At 38.6% G+C, this 22,609-nt stretch overlaps 1 protein-coding gene across 1 annotated transcript; it reads right to left on the reverse strand.

The window, feature by feature from the left end:
- Positions 1-610: 610 nt before the first annotated feature.
- On the reverse strand, positions 611-20,185 carry CPO (carboxypeptidase O). Its single transcript, XM_028112178.1, is given in 10 exon segments — positions 611-873; positions 1,710-1,757; positions 1,760-1,793; positions 7,451-7,634; positions 8,769-8,864; positions 10,225-10,313; positions 10,315-10,335; positions 11,204-11,308; positions 12,231-12,351; positions 20,118-20,185. Coding segments are annotated over 10 exon segments (1,029 nt in total).
- Between the last annotated feature and the right edge of the window lie 2,424 nt (positions 20,186-22,609).

A 22,609-nucleotide genomic window follows, 5' to 3' on the forward strand; every position in this document is an offset into this window, starting at 1 on the left:
GAATAGAAATTCCAAGAGGACAGGGGCCGTGTCTATCTTATTCACCACTGTAACCCCAGAGATTAGCAAAATATACCTAGCAGATTCTGAAAAAGGATTTACGAATAAATAAATAAATACAATATTAAATAAATAAAGCCAGCAATGACTATATAAAAAGATTATGTAATATCTTCTGAATGCTGCTACTAATTCAATAATACAAAATTAAACATGAACCTGGTTCCAAAATAATGAGCAAATTTTTCAAAATATGTGGATGAGAAAAAAACATCTCTAGGCCCCAGGGTAGCTGCCCTGAAACTGACCACAGATGCATAAATGTGCATGGCCAAGATCAGCAGAACTTCCCAGCTGACCTATAGATTCATGAGTCACTGAACATTAGAGTGGTTCAGTGTGGCATTGTTGCAGCAATAACTAATAGTATACTCTTTTAAAGTAATAACAATTGATTACCAGCAAAACACACCTGAAAATACAAACATGATTCCTCTTTATTGAAGTGGAAAGTATCTTTAAATTATTTGATTCCTCTTTTTTCAGACAAACACCTTCCCTGCAGCCACATTCTCATGACTGGGGCTGAGCAGACCTGGGTAGGATAGACTCAGAGAACAGACATGAAGGAGACCAGCAGGCCCAGCACCACAGCAGTAGGTGTCACCTTCCCAGCACCTTCTGAGTCCCAGTATTTCTCACAGACATCATCCAGGACCGAGAGCACAGCCTCCATGGTCTCCTCACAGGTGGCCTGAATCTGCACAGCTGGCAGAACAAATCCATATGTACCATTTTCCCTCAGCTCAAACGTGTATGAGAAGGGAATCTCAATGTCCAGAGCCCAGTCTCTTGAAGACCCTGATGTGGTATCTACAAACAAAAGCATGAAGGCAGAGGTAGAAATTATTCTGCGAAAGGACAGGTTTCTATGGCTATTTCAGGGATGAAAAGTTCAATGCAGCAACATGAGTGAACTTTTTCATATTAAGGATTCTCCCTCTCATTGATATGATGCCCTGTAGGGCTGGAAGTACGTCTCATTTAGCCCGTCTCCCCTCGCCACCTCCCAGAATACCTAGCATTATGCTTGGCATATAGCAGAAGTTTGGGTAAAGTTTCTCCGCTGAATCAAAGATTAGACAACCTATTATTACAAGGCAAGTGAACTGACATATAAAGGAACAGAAATAAAATGAGCAACAAGGAAAATATTATGCAAATATTATCCAGGTGGTCCTCAGGCGGGTGGAGGAGGTGGTGGCTGGGGATGGGGAAAAGCTGTGCACTGTCCTTTTAACTAAATTCTTTTCTGTGTTGGATCCTTTCTCCAGGCCCCACCTGCTTTGCTTTCTCAGACTGATAGGTCCTCTGAGAACTGAATCAACTGACCAAGGATCACGGGAAAACGTCCTTCCTGTTAACTCCTATACCTTCTCACTTGCCAGCTCTTTTTAACTGAAGCCAGAGGGAGTTCTGGTCTGAGCCAGTGTATTAATTTTTTTTTCTTTTAGCTCACACCTTATCCCTAGAGAGCATAATTCTATATTTGTACAGACTCCCTTTTATCCTTGGTCATTTTGATTTGTACAACTTCCTGTTGAACCCAGGAGCTCTTCCATCCCTCTCCTGCCTACCCCACTCCCCAAAGTCCACTGGCTTCTTTTGTGCCTTAGATACTATTGAAGAGGCAAAAAAAAGCTACTTACATAAAATATCTGCACTCGATCCAACTCTATAATTGGTTCCATGCTTTTTTTCAATGCATTTGCTGCCTTCTGTCCAACTTGGATCTGTAGGTGGGAAATGCAGAGACAGATATCTGGTGTTAAAAATAAATCCAACAATCCAGAGGGTTGGGGATTTTGTCCAAATCCATCTCCAGAGTTCCAGACCATCTTTCTAACTTCCCATTGGACCTCTATACCTAGGTAGCCTTCTGGTACTTCAGACTCAACACACTCACACCCAATTTCATCATTCCCCCACTAATAAAGCTGTTCTGGTTTCCATATTTCTGACTGATCTGCTCCCCCAAACACATGTAAAATCCTGCAGTCACCTTTGACTCTCCTTCTTTCAAATGGTCACCAAGTTGCATTTCCAGCACCATCACCCTATTTTAGTCTCATTACCTCTGAAATGGACTATTGTCATCTTCTAGTAAGTTTCTCTTCCTCTCACCAATCCTTATCTCAGTCGATCTCCTTTGGATTCCAGGTGAACTTCGGTAGAATAGAACTATGATCATGATCCTGCTGAAAAGCCTTATTCTTAATTGCCCACCGAATTAATCATAAGCTTCTCAGTTTCACATTTGAGATCCTTTACGATGTGGCCCTAGCCCACCTTTCCCACACCATATTCTTTACATCCTACCTTAGATGATAGTCACTCTCAAGTTTTCCCACTGTTCCCCAGACATGCCCATTTCTTCAGACTCTCTACCTTTTCTCTGGATATTCCGTCCACCTGGCATGCCTTACCTCTTTTCTCTGCCTGTTGAAATTCTACCCAACCTCAAAAGACTTCAAATGCTGACTCTTCCATGGGACCTTTCCTCATCACCCCAACTAAATCCTCTCTCTCCCTACTTCCCCCTCCACGTGGCCCTTTGTTCATACTTCTCTTATAATTCCCTTCTTATTTTTCCTTATAGGTATTTGATACTTATCTCTTATAGGCTTATAGAATTTCAGAGCTAGAAGCTACACCCCTCCCCACACCTACCACCATGTCACCTGACTACACTGGAAATCTCTCAGAACTGAATGATTTCTAATGTCTTAGCCTTGCTCTCTGCAAACCTTTTCCTGAGATCAGAGCCACTAACACTGAGAGATCCAAGTGTATTGGCTGTGTTTATTAACCTTCTGATAAATTTCTTCAACAATCTTTCAATAGTCTTCTCTAAGTTTTCCCCAGCCCAGACTCCCTAATACCTCCCCTTAGATTTCACACAAACACCACCAAAATCCCCTTGACCACTCCCTGTCTGGACTGTGATCCACCTTTGCTTTCTTTACCCCTTAGGGCAGCCTGACTGCTTTTGCAGGTGCATCAGCTCCTCTGACTTCTGACTAGTGATGAGTCTAACTTTAAACCTTCTTGGTCCTGCATTGTTCTGCATTGTCCTTCATTGTCCAGCTGAATCCTGGGGTATGACAGAGCGGTGCTTGGGCAGAGAAGGGATAGGCATGGTGAAGTTCAAAAGGAAGAGTAGAAAAGGGAGTAAGTGGTGGTAGGTCATATACAGCAGCTGTGAGCTGCATTCTCAGGGCACTTGGGACTTTCTGTGTGTGGCAAAGGTAAAAGAAAAAAACATTCAACTGAACATATTTTCAAGAGCTTTGCCTCCTCTTTACTCACTACTGAGAATTCTGTCTTGGGCCAGTCACCTCTCTCTTCCTAAAAAAAGGATTCTAAGTCCGGCTTAGTTCCTGGGCTCATTGACCAGAATGACATGATTGGTAAGAAGGGCTTGAGAAGTGCATGAAATAAAGCTGGTTTGAATCATTTACACTGCAAAGAGGTACAAGAGCTGTTTTTGTAGATAGAAGAGAAAATAAGAAGGGGAAGAGAGTCAGAATAAAGATTTCTGGAGAGATAAATTCTGCTAAGGAAATAAAAATGACGGGTGAAGAGAAAGGATCAGGGTAATTGCTATCTGTGAGTGAAATGAAGAGCATGAGGTGGGGAGGGGGAAAGAGTTGCTATGATTTACCAGCTACACTCCCTTTTGAAGTTCTTTCAAAGTCTGGTAGACACATGAATTGCCTTTAATTATTTTTAATTCCCATATGTTTCTGCATTTCTCTGAATGAAACTCCATGCTAACTGGTCCACGTGGGACCTTAACTTTTATTTGGGTTATATGCATCAGCTCCAGGCTACATTTTCCTTCCAAATGACTCTTGCATTTTTTTCTTGTCTGCAGTTCACCCCAGACAACCATTTCTTTTTTCTGATTGCCAACCTTTACTTATTTTATCCTATGTAATTCCTTTCCCTCACATCCTGTGGGTTGGGAACAGTCTTCCTACTTTCTTCTTCTTACTATGGAGAAGTCGATAGGAGTAGGAAGTATAAGGTTTATGAGAAGTATACAGTTGTGACCCTAGCTTGTAGACTTGGTTCTTTCCAAGAAGAGGAAATAAAATCTGAAGACTCTGACTTCTATCCTTAAGGGTGGACCTCCTGATTATTCTTCCCTCTCCTTTTGACAATATACCACACGGCCATAGGGAGCCAATTTCTCTGCTGACCATCTTCTCAGCCCAAAGGAACGTTAGTCAAAACAGTAAAAATCCCTTTGCCAGTAGTACATAATTTACATTTCTAAAGACCTCAAGCCTCCTTAATAACTCCCAGAGAGTTTCCTATAGGCATATATTCACAGGGAGGCACACAAAAAGGTTGATGAAGGCCCTGGCATGTGTGTGGGAGGAAGGAGCTTGGGATGAGAGCTAGAAGTTGATATGGGAAGAGTTCAAATGGAAAGAATGTCAGCATTTAAAACATTAGAATTTTTATAGCTATTCTAATTTCCAGAGCAATTTAGAACATGGCTATATATAGTTATGTTTCCCCTACATAGTGATTGCCAAGTTGTCTATCATGCAGTATAATATTTATCATGATTTCTACAAATTTTTGGTTTTGTAAATATATAGAGATTAATTACTAGTCTCTGGTAGTTGTAAATAGTACCGAAAATGGAGATCTCCTTCAACAGTTGGTTTGATTCTGTGTCTTTGTGCACTCTATCAAAGCTTACTCATAAGAACTTAAACCACTGCTAGCTAGCTTCAATGAGGTTGACACAGGTGGCAAAATTTTCACATTGTCTTTTTACTGACAAGTCTTAGAGATGAATGTTTATGCTAACTCTTCAGCACCTGAGACTGTAAGAGATACAGAATGGAAGTGCCCTTTCTCAATTTGATGTGCCCATTTCTGCATATGGTACTAAAGCGTTCTCGGTAATTCCCACCTAACCCTAAACTTCCAGCCATGGCGATGTCAGTGCCATAGGTCTCTCCTGCCAGTTTGCCTCCTCTAGTCTGTGGCCAGAGGGCTCTAACCAGAGAACCAACAGCACAAGACCCTCTCACATTTGAATACAAACTTTGCAAAATGGTCATATAGTATCTGTTTTCCTGAGCCAAGAAGGGAACAGAATTCCCTAAAAAAAAAAAAAAAAAAAAAACCAGGGGTTGCAGTCTGCTTTTTTCTGCTGGTGGAGGGCCTATTCCATTAAAGATCTATAGTGGCCTGCCTTTGGTGGTTCATACGTGTTTGTCACAGATCCCTTTGAGCAGAAAGCAGACATCTACAACAAATACCACAGGAACTGGGAGATAAAACAAGTTCTGGGCTTCTCAACTGAAATCTCTGTTTCTGCAGTTTCCTTTACTGAAGAAATGAAATTTCTAGAGCTCAGGAATAGGAGAAAATAGGACACAGTGATCTGGTCATCAAAGTTAAAAGGAGCTCCTAGAAGTCGCATGCCCTTTCTGAGCAGAGAGGCAGTATGAGGAGGCTGAATGAATGTAGCCTCTGGAGTCTGAAGACATGAGTTCTAACCTGGGTTCTACCAATCACTGTCTATTGTTAACTCAAGGTCTCAATTTCCACATCTTCAAAGTGAGCTTATTATGTTGTCATCGGGTCAGATGAGATAATGGTCCTAAAATCCCTTTGTAAATTGCAAAGTGCTAAGCAAATGTTAGTTATTGCCACATCCTGCAAAATGATCACATAGTACAAATGTCCAAAAACACTGTGAGAAAGATATCGAAGTACTACTGGATATTCTTGGTTGTTGGGGGGAAGAGCTTCCTTCAGCAAAGATTGGTAATGGTTTTTCTTTTTATGCCCAGACATGTGTTCTCTGGGTCATGCTCCAGTGGGAGAGGGGCAGGACAGGTAAGAGAACCATTGGGTTCCCAAGCCTCTGTGACCTCAAGACCAGACTGAGCTTAGCCTCCATCCATCCCAGCATTTGTTGATAATGAGGGGTTTGTTCTAAAAAATAAAAAAGATGAGCAGAGACTAACAAGTGTTGATGAGTACGTCGGGGAAATTGGAACCCTTGTGCACTGTTAGTCGGAATAGAAAATGGAGCAGCCACTATGGAAAACAGTATGATTGTTCCTCCAAAAATTAAAAACAGAACTGTCATATGATTCTTCAACTCTACTTCTGGTTATATACCCCCAAAGTTGAAAGTGGGATCTCAAAGAGATCTTTGTATATCTATGTTCTTAGAAGCATTATCTGCAGTAGCCCAAAGGTGGACACAATTCAAATACGCACTGACAGATGAATGGATAAAGAAAATGTGATACATACATATGATGGTATATTATTAAGCCATAAAAAGGAAGGAAATTCTGACACATGATACAACATAGATAAAGCTTGAGGACATTATGCTAAATGAAATAAGCTGGTCACAAAAAGACAGATACTGTGTGATTCCACTTGTACGAGGCATCCAGAGCAGTCAAACTCACAGAAAATGAAAGTAGAAGGGTGGTCTACAGAAACACGGGGACCGGGAGTTGTTTTTAATGGGTACAGATTGCCCACTGTGCAAGATGAAAGAGTTTTGGAGATCAGTTGCACAATAATGTGAACATACGTAACACTACTGAACTGTCCACTTAAAAATGGTGAAGATGGTAAATTTTAGGTTTTGCGAATTTTGCCGTGACTAAACGTAGAAAAAAATAATGTGGTTTTTTTTTAAGATAACAAATATTACAATTCTAAATTTGCCCTCCCTTTGATTTGTGTCCGCTGTCCTCAGGTGCACGAAAGGGCAAAGAGACCGGTCCTACTCAGCAGTTGTGCCTGGTGCTTGGGTAAGCACAGCTTCAGAGGACCCGGATGTAGCAAAGGGCACCTTCCCTGCACCGGCTTGGACTTCACTGGCACTTCTCCTTACACATATCCCTAAGCAAATACTAGAAGCGGAGTATAGAAGAAAATAAAGCCTTGCGTTTAGCAGAGAAGAGAGCAGATATTATTTAGCCATGTTATTTTAGATATGCCATATTCCACTAACTGCTGGCAAGTTCTTTAAAGCACGGTTCAAAAGCTATAATTGCTGAACGGAGCTTCAAGAGAATTTACAGAAATGAAAGCACATTCCTGCAGATTATTAACATAATCGTCTCATTTATATTATAGACGAATACCTAAGATGTCTCCCAACTTGACACTTTACGAAACAGGTAGTTAATTAATGTAGGTAAAGCGGCATTTAACCTGAAGCCTTCCCAGCAGGCGTCTGGCAAGGTGTAAAAAGCAGAAGAAAAAAAATAAGGAAGAGCAGAGAGAACAAAAGCAGGGCTGGAGCCAAAATCTTGAAAATGGAAACCAGAGAAAGGAAAGCCAGGGTCCCACGGGGGCTTTTGTAAAGACTCTGGTGCTATGGTCTTACCAGTTCCTCATGGTTACTGGACTTATTTTTAGTGTAGCCATAAGGCGTGAGAATGAGCTGCCCGTAAGAGTGCATGGTCAGGAAGCACACAATGCTCTCCTTCTTGCTCTCTACAAAGCTGGAAACAGCCTTCGTCTCTGGCTCCGAGGCTGGTCCTGTCCCACAGAATGTTAAATCGTGACAGCTTTAGAGGCACCAATACCTGGAATATACAGAAAACCATGAAGAAGTCAACATGATACCAGTTTAGAATGGACTGAGGGCAAGGAGTCCCCCTTGCTTAGGGCAACCTATGGGTGGAATCGGGGCTTGCCCTGGCTTGTCTAAGTTAGTTCAGGTTAAATCAGTGAGCGAGGGTAGTCATTCAAGGAGGAACTCAGAAAGGCAGGAGGGCTGACATTCAGATTTGGAGACAACCTCCGTGCTTCCATGGCCCACAAAGGAAGATGCAAAACGAAATGGCATTTTCAGTCATCTTTTACTTAAACCTGTGGTGGGCCCTGAAATAGATGTTTGGGAACCAGTTCTTGGGTTCCTAGGTCAGGCTGTCTCCCTCACTGTCTTACTGGTTTCCATCTCAGTAGAGCTATTTTGCAAGGACACCATAGTCTGTTCTCCTCAGTGATGATAATAAGGACCAGCAGCTGAGCACCTTGTACCCACTGGGCCTGGTGGTCAGCCCCTCCTCTGTGGCAACTCATCAAATCCCCACAACTACCTACTGATTGGATGGTAGGACTACGGCCCACATTTTAAATAAGAGAAACCTAAAGCAGAAAGATGAAGAGATTTTTCCAAGACCACACAGCAGCCGAGTCTGAATTTTAACCCTTGCCATCTGGTTTTTAACCAGATTGCTCTTAACCATTTCTACCCCCTTATTTGCTTCTGATTCACTGGACGTGTTGAAATCCAGAAACATGAACATGCCTTAAGGAGAAGGAAATGTTTGCCTTATTTACTCTGCCTTCCCGCTATAAAAATAATCTGCAAGGATAATTCTCTGATTTTTTCTTTTCTTTATGAAAATTCATATATTTAAAAATAAAGTGATAGATTTCAAACATATTCACTTTGATCTCGGTCTTCTTTGCCCTCATTTAGCCAATCCCACTTGAAAAGAGTCCTGCACTGGAGTGCTGCTGGTTCTTCCTACATAGATAATGTCATCCATTAGGGTGAAAACACTGGTCAAGAAGTCCAGGGAACTGTGCAAAATTAGATGTTTATTTTTGAAAGTTTTATCTCTAGTAATTCACCTCCATCCTAGCTTCTCTTTTCCATTCTTTGCTCATCAAGTCATCAACTAAACATGTACTTACTACACCAGGCCACATTGAAATTTCGATTGAGATCTGTCCCAAAACATGTGCCATTATTATGGTATGAATGGGATTTCCTCCAAAGCCGATCCTGTAACAGAGGAACATAGAAAGGCTGCTGTTCTAGGGTCTCATAAATCACAGTGTTGGGGATGAGTGGGTGGCCCTGGAACATAAAAAATAGTCCCTAGGATTGTCTGGGAAAACTTGCCTTTAACATAACAAAGCTTGTGCCTATAATTTTTAGTCTCACAGATGGGCCAGCAACACCCAATAACAGGAACATCTGTCCAACCCAAGCGTACCTACATGTACACCATCAAATTGGAGGGAGTATGGCTTTTTCCTCATGAGCAGATTAGCAGTGCCTGGTGGACGTGATCTGCTTAATCAGGGAAAGCTTCAGAGAGTCATATTTTATGTCCAAGTGATACAGGATGAAAGGTAAGTAGCTTGGCAGATGGAAAAAGGCTGTTCCAGGTGTATCAGTGATGGTCTCTGCACATTTCTGGAAGCAGAAGACTGATGAGTGGAGATGAGCATAAAGACAAGTTTCTCCAGACAAGCTTGGAGGGAAGAATTTGATTTACACCCAGGCTGAAAGGCTGCTGCAGGAAAAGGGGTCCCAGGAACCGCTTTTGGGGGAGCAAAGGGGAAAAGGGAGGAACGGATATTCTCTAGAAACGGGTTCTTGTTTGTGGAGTGACCTGCTTTTGAAACATTTTAAAGAGGAAGTTTTCTTTTTTTTTCTTTAAGATTTGTTTGTTTGTTTATTTATTTGAGAGAGAGAGCATGCAAACAAGGCACGCGAACAAGAGTGGGGGAGGTACAGAGGGAGAGGGAGGAATAGGCAACCCGCTGAGCAGGGAGCCTGATGTGCGGGACTTGATCCCAGGACCCTGGGATCATGACCTGGGCTGAAGGCAGATGCTTAACCCACTGAGCCACCCAGTTGCCCCAAGAGGAAGTTTTCCCTTAACTAAAAACTTTATGAGATGTTTGCCCCCTGTGTGAATGATCACAGTGGAAAATGAAAGTTGGGTTAGAATTTATACATCATTTGTGCCCCTCATGCTTCAAAACTGGATGGTTACAAGGTAGTATATGAACTTTATACCAATCTGACAGGCAGTCCACAAACTGGAAGGAGGTGGACTTGGAGAAAAGTTAAATCTGGCTGAAAAACTGGGAACATGTCAAAAAACAAAGAAACAAACAAGCATAAAAACATGTGCTGGATTTCAACTCTAACAAGGCCCCCACTTTCTCCATCCTAAACTTGATGTAGATTGTTGGCTTAACAATACTGAGTTGATTTTTATCCCAAATGGGGTTTCTTCCTTTACATGGCCCCAAAACATTTCTGTCACTACAATGACTAAGGTCAGAAAAATGAACTGGAGTCAAGATCTAGTTCACGGATTCATCCCAGAACCACGCTCGATGTACTCAGTTGTCCAAGTATAGATATAACCATCTACATTAAGAACGGGAAGCACGTAGAAGTCCAGGTTTCTAAGGAACCTTCCTATCCTTGGGTTATTCTTTATAGTTTTGTAGAATCTGAAAATTTAAGAGAGAAACATTTGAAATGCTCCCGGGAAGAGGTCTTTTTTCAATTTTCTAACAATTTCAACATAATTATAAGAGGTGATTGCACATGGAACCTCTACTCTCCTGCCCTCCAACCCTGCTTCAGTTGTCCTATTTGTTATGGTAGTGATTCTCAAGCTTTATTTTCCATCAGAATCACCTGGAGGGCTTGTTAAACTATGACTGCCTGGCTTTCCTCCCCCATCCCACCCTCTTCCCTTAATTCACTAGGTCTAAGGTGGTGAGGTAAAGCCCCAGAATTTGCATTTCTCACAAGTTCCCAGTTATGTTGATGCTATTGGTCTAGGAACCACACTTGGAGAACTGCTCCTTGTGGGCTTCTTTCTGTTCTGGTTTCTGAAAAGACTGACACAAAAATTATTTTATAGGGTATAGCTAATACGTAACAATTCACTGAAGCTAGGTATTTTCCACATGCTAAAATCTCTTCATCTGCACTATAGATCCCCTAAAGAGGCCATTCCAAGCTCCTTCTGCAGGTGAAAAACTAGGGGTCGGTCCTGGTGTTAGAAAATTTGCTCAAGACTCTCTGAAAAAGGCAGCACCAGGCTTTACCCATCTCTGACTTCCACAATGTATTGTCTTTTTCGCTTAGATATGTGGTTTACCTTCCAGTACAAATTATTGTGGAGATCATAATACCTAACTCAGTTTTCAGTGAAGCTACTTATAAATTCCATTTCCCTTGGGGTGAAGGAGTAACTCAGTAGGGAGCTGCATTGCCTACCTGAGAAAGAAGCAAGCTTTCTAAATAGCTAAGATGTGACAGGTATTTTGTTGGGCAATTAACCATTATAAGAAAGCTAAAGACACTTACTTCTTTCACAAACCATTGGCAAAAAGCTGGGGCAATCCATTCCCTGGCATGAATTCCACAGTCCATCCAGATGATCTTCTTGGGGTTATTGGATGGTTGGCTGATCTGGAGGGGACATCCGTGCTCTATTACCGAACAATTGCTTATAATCATAAGCTGCTGTGCAAAGTTATCAGGTCCCTTTCTTCCTCCACTCTGTGATTCCAAGCATGAGGCAGGGATGATGGGAAAGACACCCACCACTATCCACTTCTGGTCAACCCAGTCTTCTTTCCTTTCTCCCTGTGCCGTTCTTGTGCCTCAGTTTAGCCTCACTCCAGCAAGAAAGATCCCCTCCTCTTTCAGAGGGGTGGGCCAGGTAGGAATTAACCTGGCAAGTGTGGATTCTCTTTGATGGAGAAGAGGTCGTGAACCCTCTCAAGTTTGTCACAGTCACGTCTGTTTTGAATGTAAATGGCCTAGACTCGAGCTGTTCATTGAAAGCCACTGGGAGCTGGGCTGATGAAGGCTCTACATCCTTATCAGTGAGAAATTTACAAATTGGGATAAAGACAAGACTGGATCCATCATATTCAAGGGGCTTTTTCCCTAGAGCCTCACCCATTTTCCTAATCCAGCCAGCATATTTCCTAAACCACCTTTTATCTTCATTCCCTCTTACAATTACCCTTTTTATGAGTACATGTATTTGATTATATATTTTTCTTTATTGCTTCCTTATTATATACCAATTCTACTCTTTAAAATATGCCCCAGGCAGAGGATATCTAGATATCTTTTTTGGCTGACTCAGCTCTGAATTTGACAGCCTATCCAAAATCAGGTAGGTAGGCGCCCCATGCTTAACATATTAGCCAATCATTCACTCAACTCCTGGGTAAATTCAATTTCAGAGCCAATAGATTTTTTTGTAGTTCTAGATAACTCTCAAAATTGGGAATGTGCTTTGTAAATTAACATGTCCACAATAAGTTGTAAGAGGGCAATGAAGTAAGTAATTAAGGTAATTTCCAGCCTTTTCACTCACCTTCAAATAATACATGGACCGGATCTCATAGGTCATTCTGAGGAAATGCTGTGTCACCACTCCTGTGTACTTCTCACTTATCTGAATCATTCACTGATAGATCTGAAACAGCCAGGGAGGACTGTGGATATCAATAAGAAAATTGTTTGCTTGCCTCTAATTAAGATAACTGCTTCTCTCATTAAGATACTGAACTCTGGACTATTCGCTCTACATTACAACTGTGTGCTAAACAAACTACAAGACTAAACCAATGAACTGTGCTGACCCCCTCCCATTTTCTGTAAAGATCAACCGTGCCACCCAATCTTTGAACACCTATTGAACTTGACAAATAGGTTATTGAGCATTAGTAGATTCAATAATCCACTGATAACACTTCAGAAACATCATATCCTTCAAATGGCCACATACCTCTAGACTTCCATGTGGTACCCAATCATGCCAGCAGTTTCAGGTCAGGCTGATTTGAGGGGATCCTTTTGGATCCCTATATATGTATATATAATGTTCCCCCTACACACATCCTCTTCCGCTATTAATAATCCCACACCACAATGGAACATTTGTTAGATTCAATGAACCTACATTGACAGACACATTTTTATTTCCCAAAGTTCATAGTTTACATTAGGGTTCACTCTTCGTGTTGCACATTCTATGGGTTTAAACAAATGTATGATGATATGCATCTACCATTGTAGTATCATAGAGCACAGTCTCACTGTCCTAAAAATCCTCTGTGCGCTGCCTGTTCATCCCTGCCCTCCCCAACCACTGGCAACCACTGATATTTTTATTGTCTCCATTGTTTTGCCCTTCCCAGAATGTCATGTACCTGGAATCATACAGTGTGTAGCCTTTCAGATTGGCTTCTTTCCTTAGTAACATGCATTTAACTTCTCTCCATGTCTTTTCATGGCTTAATAGCTCATTTCTTTTTAGAGTTGTATAATATTTCATTATCTGGAAGCACCACAGTTTATTTATCCATTCACTTACTAAAGGGCATCTTTCTTAATTGTTTAATTGGCAATTATAAATAAAGATACTATAAACATCTTTGTGCAGGGCTTTGTGTGGGCATAAGTTGCCAGTTCATTTGGGTAGATGCCAAGAAACCTGATTACTGGATCATGTAGTAAGAGTATGTTTGGTTTTGTAAGAAACTACCTTCCAAGAAACTGCCTTCCAAAGTGGCTGGACCATTCTGTATTCCCACCAGCAATGTATGAGAGTTCCTGTTGCTCCACTTCCTTACCTGCATTTGGTGTTGTCACTGTTCTGATTTTGGGCCATTCTAATAGTGTGTAGTGGTATCTCATTGTTTTCACTTGCAGTTTCCTAATAACATATGATGTTGAATATTTTTTGCAGGCATATTTGACATTGGTATGTCTTTGTTGGTGAGGTGTATGTTCTGGCGGTTTGCCCATTTTTGACTCAAGTTGTTCATTTTCTTATTATTGAATTTTAAGAGTTCTTTGTTTATTTTAAACAACAGTCCTTCACCAGATGTATCTTTTGCAAATATTTTCTCCCAGTTTTTGGCTTGTCTTCTCATCCTCTTGACATCGTCTCTTGCAGAGGAAGAGGTTTTTAATTTTAATGAAATCCAAGCTATTAATTATTTCTTTCATTGATTGTGTTTGTGGTGTTGTATTTAAAAAGTCATTGCCATATCCAAGGTCATCTAGGTTTTCTCTTATATTATCTTCTAGGAGTTTTTTAGTTTTGCATTTTACATTTAGGTCTATAATCTAATTTGAGTTAATTTCTATGAAGGGTACAAGATCTGTGTCTAGATTCATTTTTTTTGTTTTTGGCATGTGTATGTCCAGTTGTTCCTGTACCATTTGTTGAAAACTCAAATTTACTCTACAGTGTCATCTTTGTTCTTTTGTCAAAAATCAATTAATTATATTCATGTGGGTCTATTTCTGGGCATTCTATTCTGTTCCATTGATCTGTTTGTCTCTTCTTTCATCAGTACCACATCGTCTTGATTACTGTAGCTTTATAAGTCTTAAAGTCAGGTGGTGTCAGTCCTACAACTTTGTTCTTCTTCAATATTATGTTGGCTATTCTGAGTCATTTGCCTTTCCATATAAACTTCAGAACCAGTTTGTCAGTATCCACAAAATAACTTGCTGGGATTCTGATTTGGGATTGCATTGAATCTATAGATCAAGTTGGGAAGAATTGACCTTTTAACAATATTGGGTCTTCCTATATATTTATATGGAACATCTCTCCATTTATTTAGTTCTCCTTTGATGTCTTTCAGTAAAGTTTTATAGCTTTTCTCATATAGATCTTATACATATTTTCTTAGATTTATACACAAGTATTTTATTTTGGGGGTGATAATATAAATAGTAATATGTTATTAATGGAAAATTTATCTTGCTCATCACTAGTATATAGAAAAGCAATTGACTTTTGTACATTAACCTTGTGTCCTACAACCTTGGTATAATTACTTATTAATTCCAGGAGGTTTTATTGGTCAATTCTTTCAGATTTTCTACATAGATGGTCATGTCCTCAGTGAACATAGTTTTATTTCTTCCTTCCCAATCTGTATACCTTCTATCTCCATTATTTGTCTGATGGTATTAGCTAAAGCTTCCAGGGCAATGTTCAAAAGCAGTTGTGAGAGTGGACATCCTTGCCTTGTTTCTGATCTTAGCAGGAATGTTTCTAGTTTTTCACCATTAAGTATGATGTTACTGTAGATATTTTGTGGTTACTCTTTATGATGTTGGGCAAGTTCCCCTCTATTCCTAATTAACTGAGTTTTTATCACAAATGGGTGTTGGTGTTTGTCAAATGCTTTTGCTGTATCCATTGATTCTGTATCACGTGATTTTTTATTTTGTGCCTATTGTTGTGATGGATTACATGAGTTGATTATCAAATATGAAATCCAGTTACTGGATTGACTAAATTTCAATTTTTTAACCTGGTTCATTTAGCACATATACCACAATTACCCACTGTAATAGAAATCAATTTCCCTACACAATTCTATGACTTTAAACTTGGAACTATTTGTTATTTTTAATTGTTACTAATATTTATAAGAATAGCTAATATTAATAAGAATTGTTATTCTCGATTTAATAAGTTCTTCACCCTCAAAATTGTAAATGTTTTATTACACTACTGAATGAATTTTACCTATTTACCTTGTTCAAATGAAAATTTCATGGGACAGGATAGTCTAAATAATCAGTTAAAATAATGAAAATGAATTTTAGAAGGAGATTAAAAGAAACAAATGTAATTAAAATTATAATAGTTGAGAAGCAATATGTTTCTCCATGTTATTCAGGGTTTTGTTTCTAATACTTAGCATTCATTTGATTTTTTTCTTAAATAAGCAAGAGTGCTTCATTCAGAGTGAGCAAGTCTAATATAAAATATATGTACTGGTGGAAGCAATATATTGAGGCTGGTTTTTATAAAGCAAATATGTACAACCATTGGTGTGTTTAAATTAATAAAAATTCAATCAGGAGCACGGTTCATGTCTTTATTAAATAATCAGGAAATATATGTATATTATTACCAGTTAACATTTACAGAGCACTATATGCTAGGCACTGACAAAAGCACTTATATTATCGTCTTATTTAACCCAATCAACAACCCAAGGGGTTGGTACTCTTGTTACTGTATACAAAATCAATAATATATAATAGTAGTAGAAAAGTAGATTTCTTTCTTACAGACCTTAAAATCTACTTAAGGGAATAGACATAAATACATGAAAAGCAAAATAACTCAGCCATTAAATAATAAGGCATGAAGTCTGATAAGAAAATTGCCTGATTGACTACCAATTAAATGGTACACTAAGTGTATTGAAGACAAGGGATAGAGAATTCCTAACTCAAGCATAGTCAATGATAACAACCAGTGTTGTCCTAGTAATTATGCATGCCAGCACTGTTCAAAGAACTTGATATATACACACTTATTTAACCCTGACAAAAATCTTTAAGGGAAATTATTCCAGGTTGTTGTTTTGTTCTGAAGATTTTGTTACATAGGTTAAATTATGCTTTTATTATACCCTAGAGAATCAGCATAAAATATTTATTAGCCCATTTAAAAAATTGTCTCGCTCTGGTTTGGACTACGAAGAAAGAAAATAAGTATCAGCATTATAAAATCACTAGAAAACAATTTCAGTGTTTTTTCAGAAAAGAGAAAGCAGAAGAAATAAAGTAACTGAGAAGGATATCTTTTCAGCCCTCCCTTCATCCTTCCCCACACTGGCTATCCTGCCTGTCCAGTCCTGCCCAGAAATGAGATAATCAGAGATGGTGATGTTCAGAGCAACCTTGTTCCATCCTTCATACAGTTCAGCAAATGTTTGGGTCTTTATTTATCATAGTTATCTACTCAGTGGGGTAGGAAAGTGCGTACACACAAAGCAGGGTTGGTCCCAGTGAATTCCTGTTTCAGTTGGGTTGGTATTCCCTGGCAATTCCACAATATAGAATGGAAGAAATTAAAGGTAACTGGATACCACCAAGAACCAACATTCGGTTTTTCCCCAGCTAATGTCTGTTAAATGTGTGAGTGCCTTGCCTCCTAAGCCCAGCATTGAATGAATAGGTCCATGAAATATGCCAAAAAAACACAAAAAGCTGTATGGGATCTGAGTGAAAACCTCTGCTATTAAAATTGCTTATCATTTTACATGAGATTAAACACAATACTTAAACTCCAGAAACCCAAATACTTAGTTCAAGCAATGTTTAAACCATATACTTAGAAAAGGCAATTCCTTGTTTCTAGGCAATTTCTTGGGTAATGCATAATGCATGCAGAGAGGGAGGAAAAGCTGGCTAATCCCCCAAATTATCACCAGTCTCATCTCACCAATCAAACGAAAAGATTATTGTACTTTGTGTATTCTTTTTGAATAGGAATTCATAAAACGTTTAACAGAGAAAATGATCCTTTGGGTACATTATTAATAAATACTATAGATCTAAGATTGTCTAGTGAAATTTTGACTGGAATGTATAAAGAGGCAAGAATCTAATGAATACTGAGGCGAATTTTGTATTTTCAATACTTAGTAAGGATACAGTTATATGAATATTTCATGACAGTAATGTATTTTCAAACTTTTTTTATTCTTCTTACAAAATTAGCATACACTTATCGTGGAAAATTTAGAAAGTACAGAGAGGAGAAAAACAGAAAAGAGAAGGAAGGAATAATCTTCAATAATCCCACCTCCCTGAGTTCATTCTTGATATTTTGGCATATTTCTCATCAGTCTTTTATCTGTGCATATTTTTTTCTTAAACACAGTGCAGATTATATCTATATATAATTTTGTATTCACTCTTTTGTATTGCATAATATTCTACCGGAAGCATTTCCTCAGACCAATGAAAACTTTTTATAAATATTATTTTTAATAACTGCATAATATTTGACAGTAGATGTATATTACATAGCATCATTTATTTAAATATTGTCATCTATGCTGGATATTAAATCTATTTCCCCTTTTGGTTTTTTGCTATTGTAAATAATTCTGGAGTTAATGACTTTTTGCCTAAGTCTTTGTGCTCATTTCTGATTATTTCCTTGAGCTACATTCCAAGAAGAAGAATTAGTAGGTCAAGGAGGATGAGTATTTTCAAGGCATTTGGTTCATACTGCTAAATCCCAAATGATTCTACGGATTTACAGTTTTATTGGGAGTGTGCAGTACATATAAGGGTCCACCTCCCAAAATACTCAAAAGGAAGGTTACAAAGCTTATAATCTTTGTTGATCATAGATTTTCTAGACTATTATTACATCTTATGTAATGAATAGAGTATCAAAAATGGCAGGTAACCTATGTTTTGCATTGGTAAGAGCCATACAAAAGTGAACATTATTTTCTATTAGTAAATAAAATGAAGATGCAAACAGCCACTAAGGACCAGGACTAGAAGATTTAAAATGTTTTCCTCAAGTGCAGTCAGAAGCTGCACTTGAGTTATCCAATGGGACCTAAGTCCTACTGCCTGAGCCACAGCATTTCCATAATTTAACCTGGGTTTGAAAAATATTTTTTTCAAATCTTCACTAAACAATATTTACAAAATGAATAATTGAAGGAAGGGGGCGGAAATCACCAACCAAAGATAACAATGACCATTTTGGTACATATTTTTTCTTTTATTTTTCTAAGTATTTTATTACATTTCCTATCCTGCATCTTGCTTTTAGTATAAAAGCTTTTAAGTGTATTTTAAAATTTCTTCATGTTATTAAAATTTTTTTGTAATCATTATTCTAATGGATAAATAATATTCCATTGTCATATATCACATATCAACATTTATATAACCTAATGTGGGACATTTAGGTTATTCCCAAATATTATAATATTATATATAATATTTATGTTATACAGAAAGCTACATCTCAGGGCATCAAATTCTTTCCATACTTAGTTTATTTTCTCAAAATAAGTTTCCAGAGGCAGGGATCAATGTGTAAGTTTCATTCAAACAATGTGTGAGTTTTAAGGCTCTTGATTCTTTTTCCCAATCAAAGCTCTGTGATATATGTCTTTGTCTCTAATTTAAGAATGAAGAATATCAGAAAGATAAATGCAGTATCTATATGAAACTAAGTAAACTGATGGAAAACATGAGATGGCAATGTCCAGACAGGTTTTGGTGCCATGGAGATTGTGGGCTCTCTTTATATATCTGAAATCAGACTGTCTATGAAGCTAAAAGATAAGCTGAGATTGCAACATTCATCCAGGGCAAAAATCAGAGTGAATTTCCCTGTTCTGGGAGAGTGAGTTTGTTGCAAGATTCTTTTAACCATGAAGCAAAAGAAAAAGTACTATCTATAACCACACATGCTTGATGAGATATGCCAAATGAGCAGGATGAACCATGTGTGAACAAAGGAAAACATACACTTTATATGAAAATTATACCACACACACACACAGAATTTAATATATATTATATATTTAAAGAAGTTATAATTCACTATGAATAAGAAAGAACACAAACATAAGCAAATAATGAGTGGACAATTTATAAACTTAAAATGAGTAATAATCAAGAAAAGACACTTAAACTTATTAGAAATCAACAAAATGCAAAGTAAGTCAACTGGGTATTTTCACATGTAAACTGATGCCATTTTTCTAGAGGGCAATTTGGCAATGCAAAGCAAGATTCTCACATTTTTCTCAGCTTCTACCCAGGAATTCCACTTCTTCTATCTTACATTAAGAAAATAATCAAAGATTTGCAAAAAAATTTCATGTGGCTGAATGCTCACCATGGCATTATTTGTAAAAATGACAACATAGAAATTAACCATATGCCCCATAGGGTATTAATGATGGAATATTATTTTTGGTTGCAATATGTTTTAAATGTATTATGAATGTCATAGGAAAATTTCTATAATACAATTTAATTGAAATTTTCTGGCAACAGTACTGAATACATAATTATCTACCTATCTATCCAAAAATATTAAGAGTAACTATATCTTGGTGAAATTTTAGACTTTAAACATTTTTTTCAAAAATTAGAATAATCTAATTTACCAATTGTGACACTGTAAATGGAGAATATAGAATTTTCATTATAATTTCCCTTTTTCATTCACAAAACATGATATATCTATTGGTATTTATCATATTTTGTGCTTGAAAATGTAAGATATTTATACATTTATGTTGAATGATAAAACTTTATTTTTCTCATCTCGTGGTAGTGTGTATGGGTAGGAAGAGGGGAGAATCCAGCTACACTAATCTTGAAAAAAGCTTTCCACTTAGACAGTCTAAGTCAAGATAGTCAGCCCGTCTTCCAACTTCATACTCACCCATTATATCCCAGCCCCTCAGGAACCAGGATCCCCAAGAGGTAAAGGGTCCCAAGCAGAGGCTTCATTCTTCAGCAGAGAGAACTAGAAAATCCTAGGCTTCTCCTGCAGGTCAATGGATCAAGCATCTCTGAGAATGCATAAAGGCAGAGGATCTTACAATCAAGGTAAGTCAGTTAATGGATGTCTCAGCAGAATTGTAAGTGAGCAGGTGTTTTATTAACTCTATCATGTCCTCAAATAGCTTCTTTCTTATATAGTAGAAAACACTACCATTTGATTTTTCATTTCTCCTTGAAAACCAAATTTATACAAGCTCTTGGCCTCGATAGATCCAGAAAGAAGTTTCTTCCCAATGTGAAGTACTCATTTCTAGGAATCCCCATCACCTGTACTTACTTAGGAGCTAATTATTCCTGCTGTTCCCTCCACACAGTTTTCTGGGCATAATGGGTTGTATGTCTTCTGCCCTGGGTATGGTAGGCATGGTTATTATTAGGATTTCCACTCCCCTCTTAAAGCTGTATTTTGGATCAAATGCCTTCTCTTGTTCTGAGAGATCACACCACCAGCTTCTTAAACAAATCCAGGTCTCTCCAAATCTGAGCAGTGAAAACATTTTAAACCCTTTCTCAAGTGGATTTTCTCACACAGCCCTCTCACATAAAGGACAATGTCAGATACCCCACCATGTTTTCAGACAAACCCAGATATGCCTGAATCTCAAACATGACCACTAAAAAGTAAAAGCTCAAGTTAAGATCATTGCTAAAAGTCTAATTGAGCAAGGCAAGCTTTAGTGCAGTAAAGTGGATTTAAACAGGGTCCTTGGCATTTGGGGGCCCAGTCTAAATCCTTTGTTCTGTATTCATTCATTCATTCATTCACTCACTCACGCATTCATTCTACAAAAATGTCACAAGTACCCACTAAATGCCAGGCATTAGTACAAAGATGAAAACATACCAAGATGAATGAGGCAGACCATGTCTCTGCTTTATAGAACTCAAAAGAGAGCTGAGAGAACAATAAACAAGTGTACAAAAAAACCCACAATTTCAAGTAAAGGAAATCAAATTAAGGAGATGGGGGTGATCATGGGCCAAGACTATATTGAGATGGAGAGGCCTGTCCTGATTTATTTAAGATGATTTCTGAGTTAAGTTCTAAATGATATGGCTCATGCAAAAGGTTGTAGGAAAAGCGTGCTAGGTAAAGCGAGGAGCATGTATAGGGGTCCCAGGGAAGAGATTAACGTGGTCCCATTAAGGAAATGGAAGAAAGCCAGTGTTTGAGTGAAGTGGGATTGAGAGAGGGATGGAAGATGAAGTCAAGGAGATAGGCAAGGGGGCAGACCTTGTAGAGACCACGGGCCATAGGATGGACTTTGAATATTATTCTAAGAAATCACTGAAAAGGTTTTGGTTTTATATTTTAAGTAATTTGTCTGGCTGCTGCATAGAGTGTAGGCAACAGACAGAATAGAAACAGAAAAGCCGGCATTCGAAGGGAGAGATGATGGGGCCTCAGGCGAGTCAGTCATAGTGATATGGTCCAACATGGCCACACGGGGAATTTATTTTAGAAGCAAATTTGCTTATGGAATAACTGTGAAGTGTGAAGGAATTAGGAAACTCAAGAACAATTCCTAGACTTTGAGGCCACGTAATGGAGTGAATAGTGGTGACTTTTTATGAGATGAGGAAAATCGAGGGAGGACAAGATTTGAGGAGAGGAAAACTCAAGAATTGTATTTGACTCTGATAAGTTTGAGATGCTTATTAGCTATCCAGGGGATTTCCAAGCGGTTAGCAACTATGGCAGACTGGAGCTGAGGGAAGCTGGAGTGAGGTACACAAATTTGTGACTCCAGCTTATAAGAGACAGTGTTTGAAGCCACATGAGGAGCTCATGTAGGGTGTGAACATAGACAGAGAAGGCAAGAACAAAGACTGAGCCTTGGGCTGGTCTAACATTTAGAGGTCTTGGTAGAAGAGAGGAATCCAGCAACAGAAATTGAGAAAGAACAGCCAGTGAAGTAGGTGGAAAACTGCGAGACTGTTGTGTCCTACAAGCCAAGTGAGAAAAGCATTTTAAGAAAGTGGGAGTTACCAGCTGGGCCAAATGTTGTTCAGAAATGGAGTCAGATGAGGACTGAGAACTAGCAATCTTATATAGCAAGATAGAGGTTCCTGGAGACCTTGAAAAGAGCAATTTCAGTCAACATGTGGTAGAGACAAAAGCCTGACTAGAGTTGATTAAAGAAGGAGAGCCAAGTGAGAAAGTGGAGGCAGTGAGTATAGAAAACTCCATTGGCATAGAACATGGCTCTCACCATAATAGCAACTTCATCGTTAGGATCTTCCATCGTCCCTTTGGGATATTGTTGATTCAGAAATCTTGAATTTGAATTTTGTTGATGTTCAGAATGAGAGGTAAAATGCAACACCACAACACTTTTCCCCTCACCCATGTGAGGGTCAGAACAGTCA

Source organism: Eumetopias jubatus, unplaced genomic scaffold (assembly GCF_037043125.1).
Source record: "Eumetopias jubatus isolate StellerSeaLion01/CBP00866 unplaced genomic scaffold, mEumJub1_p1.0 scaffold_3, whole genome shotgun sequence".
Classification (NCBI taxonomy): domain Eukaryota; kingdom Metazoa; phylum Chordata; class Mammalia; order Carnivora; family Otariidae; genus Eumetopias; species Eumetopias jubatus.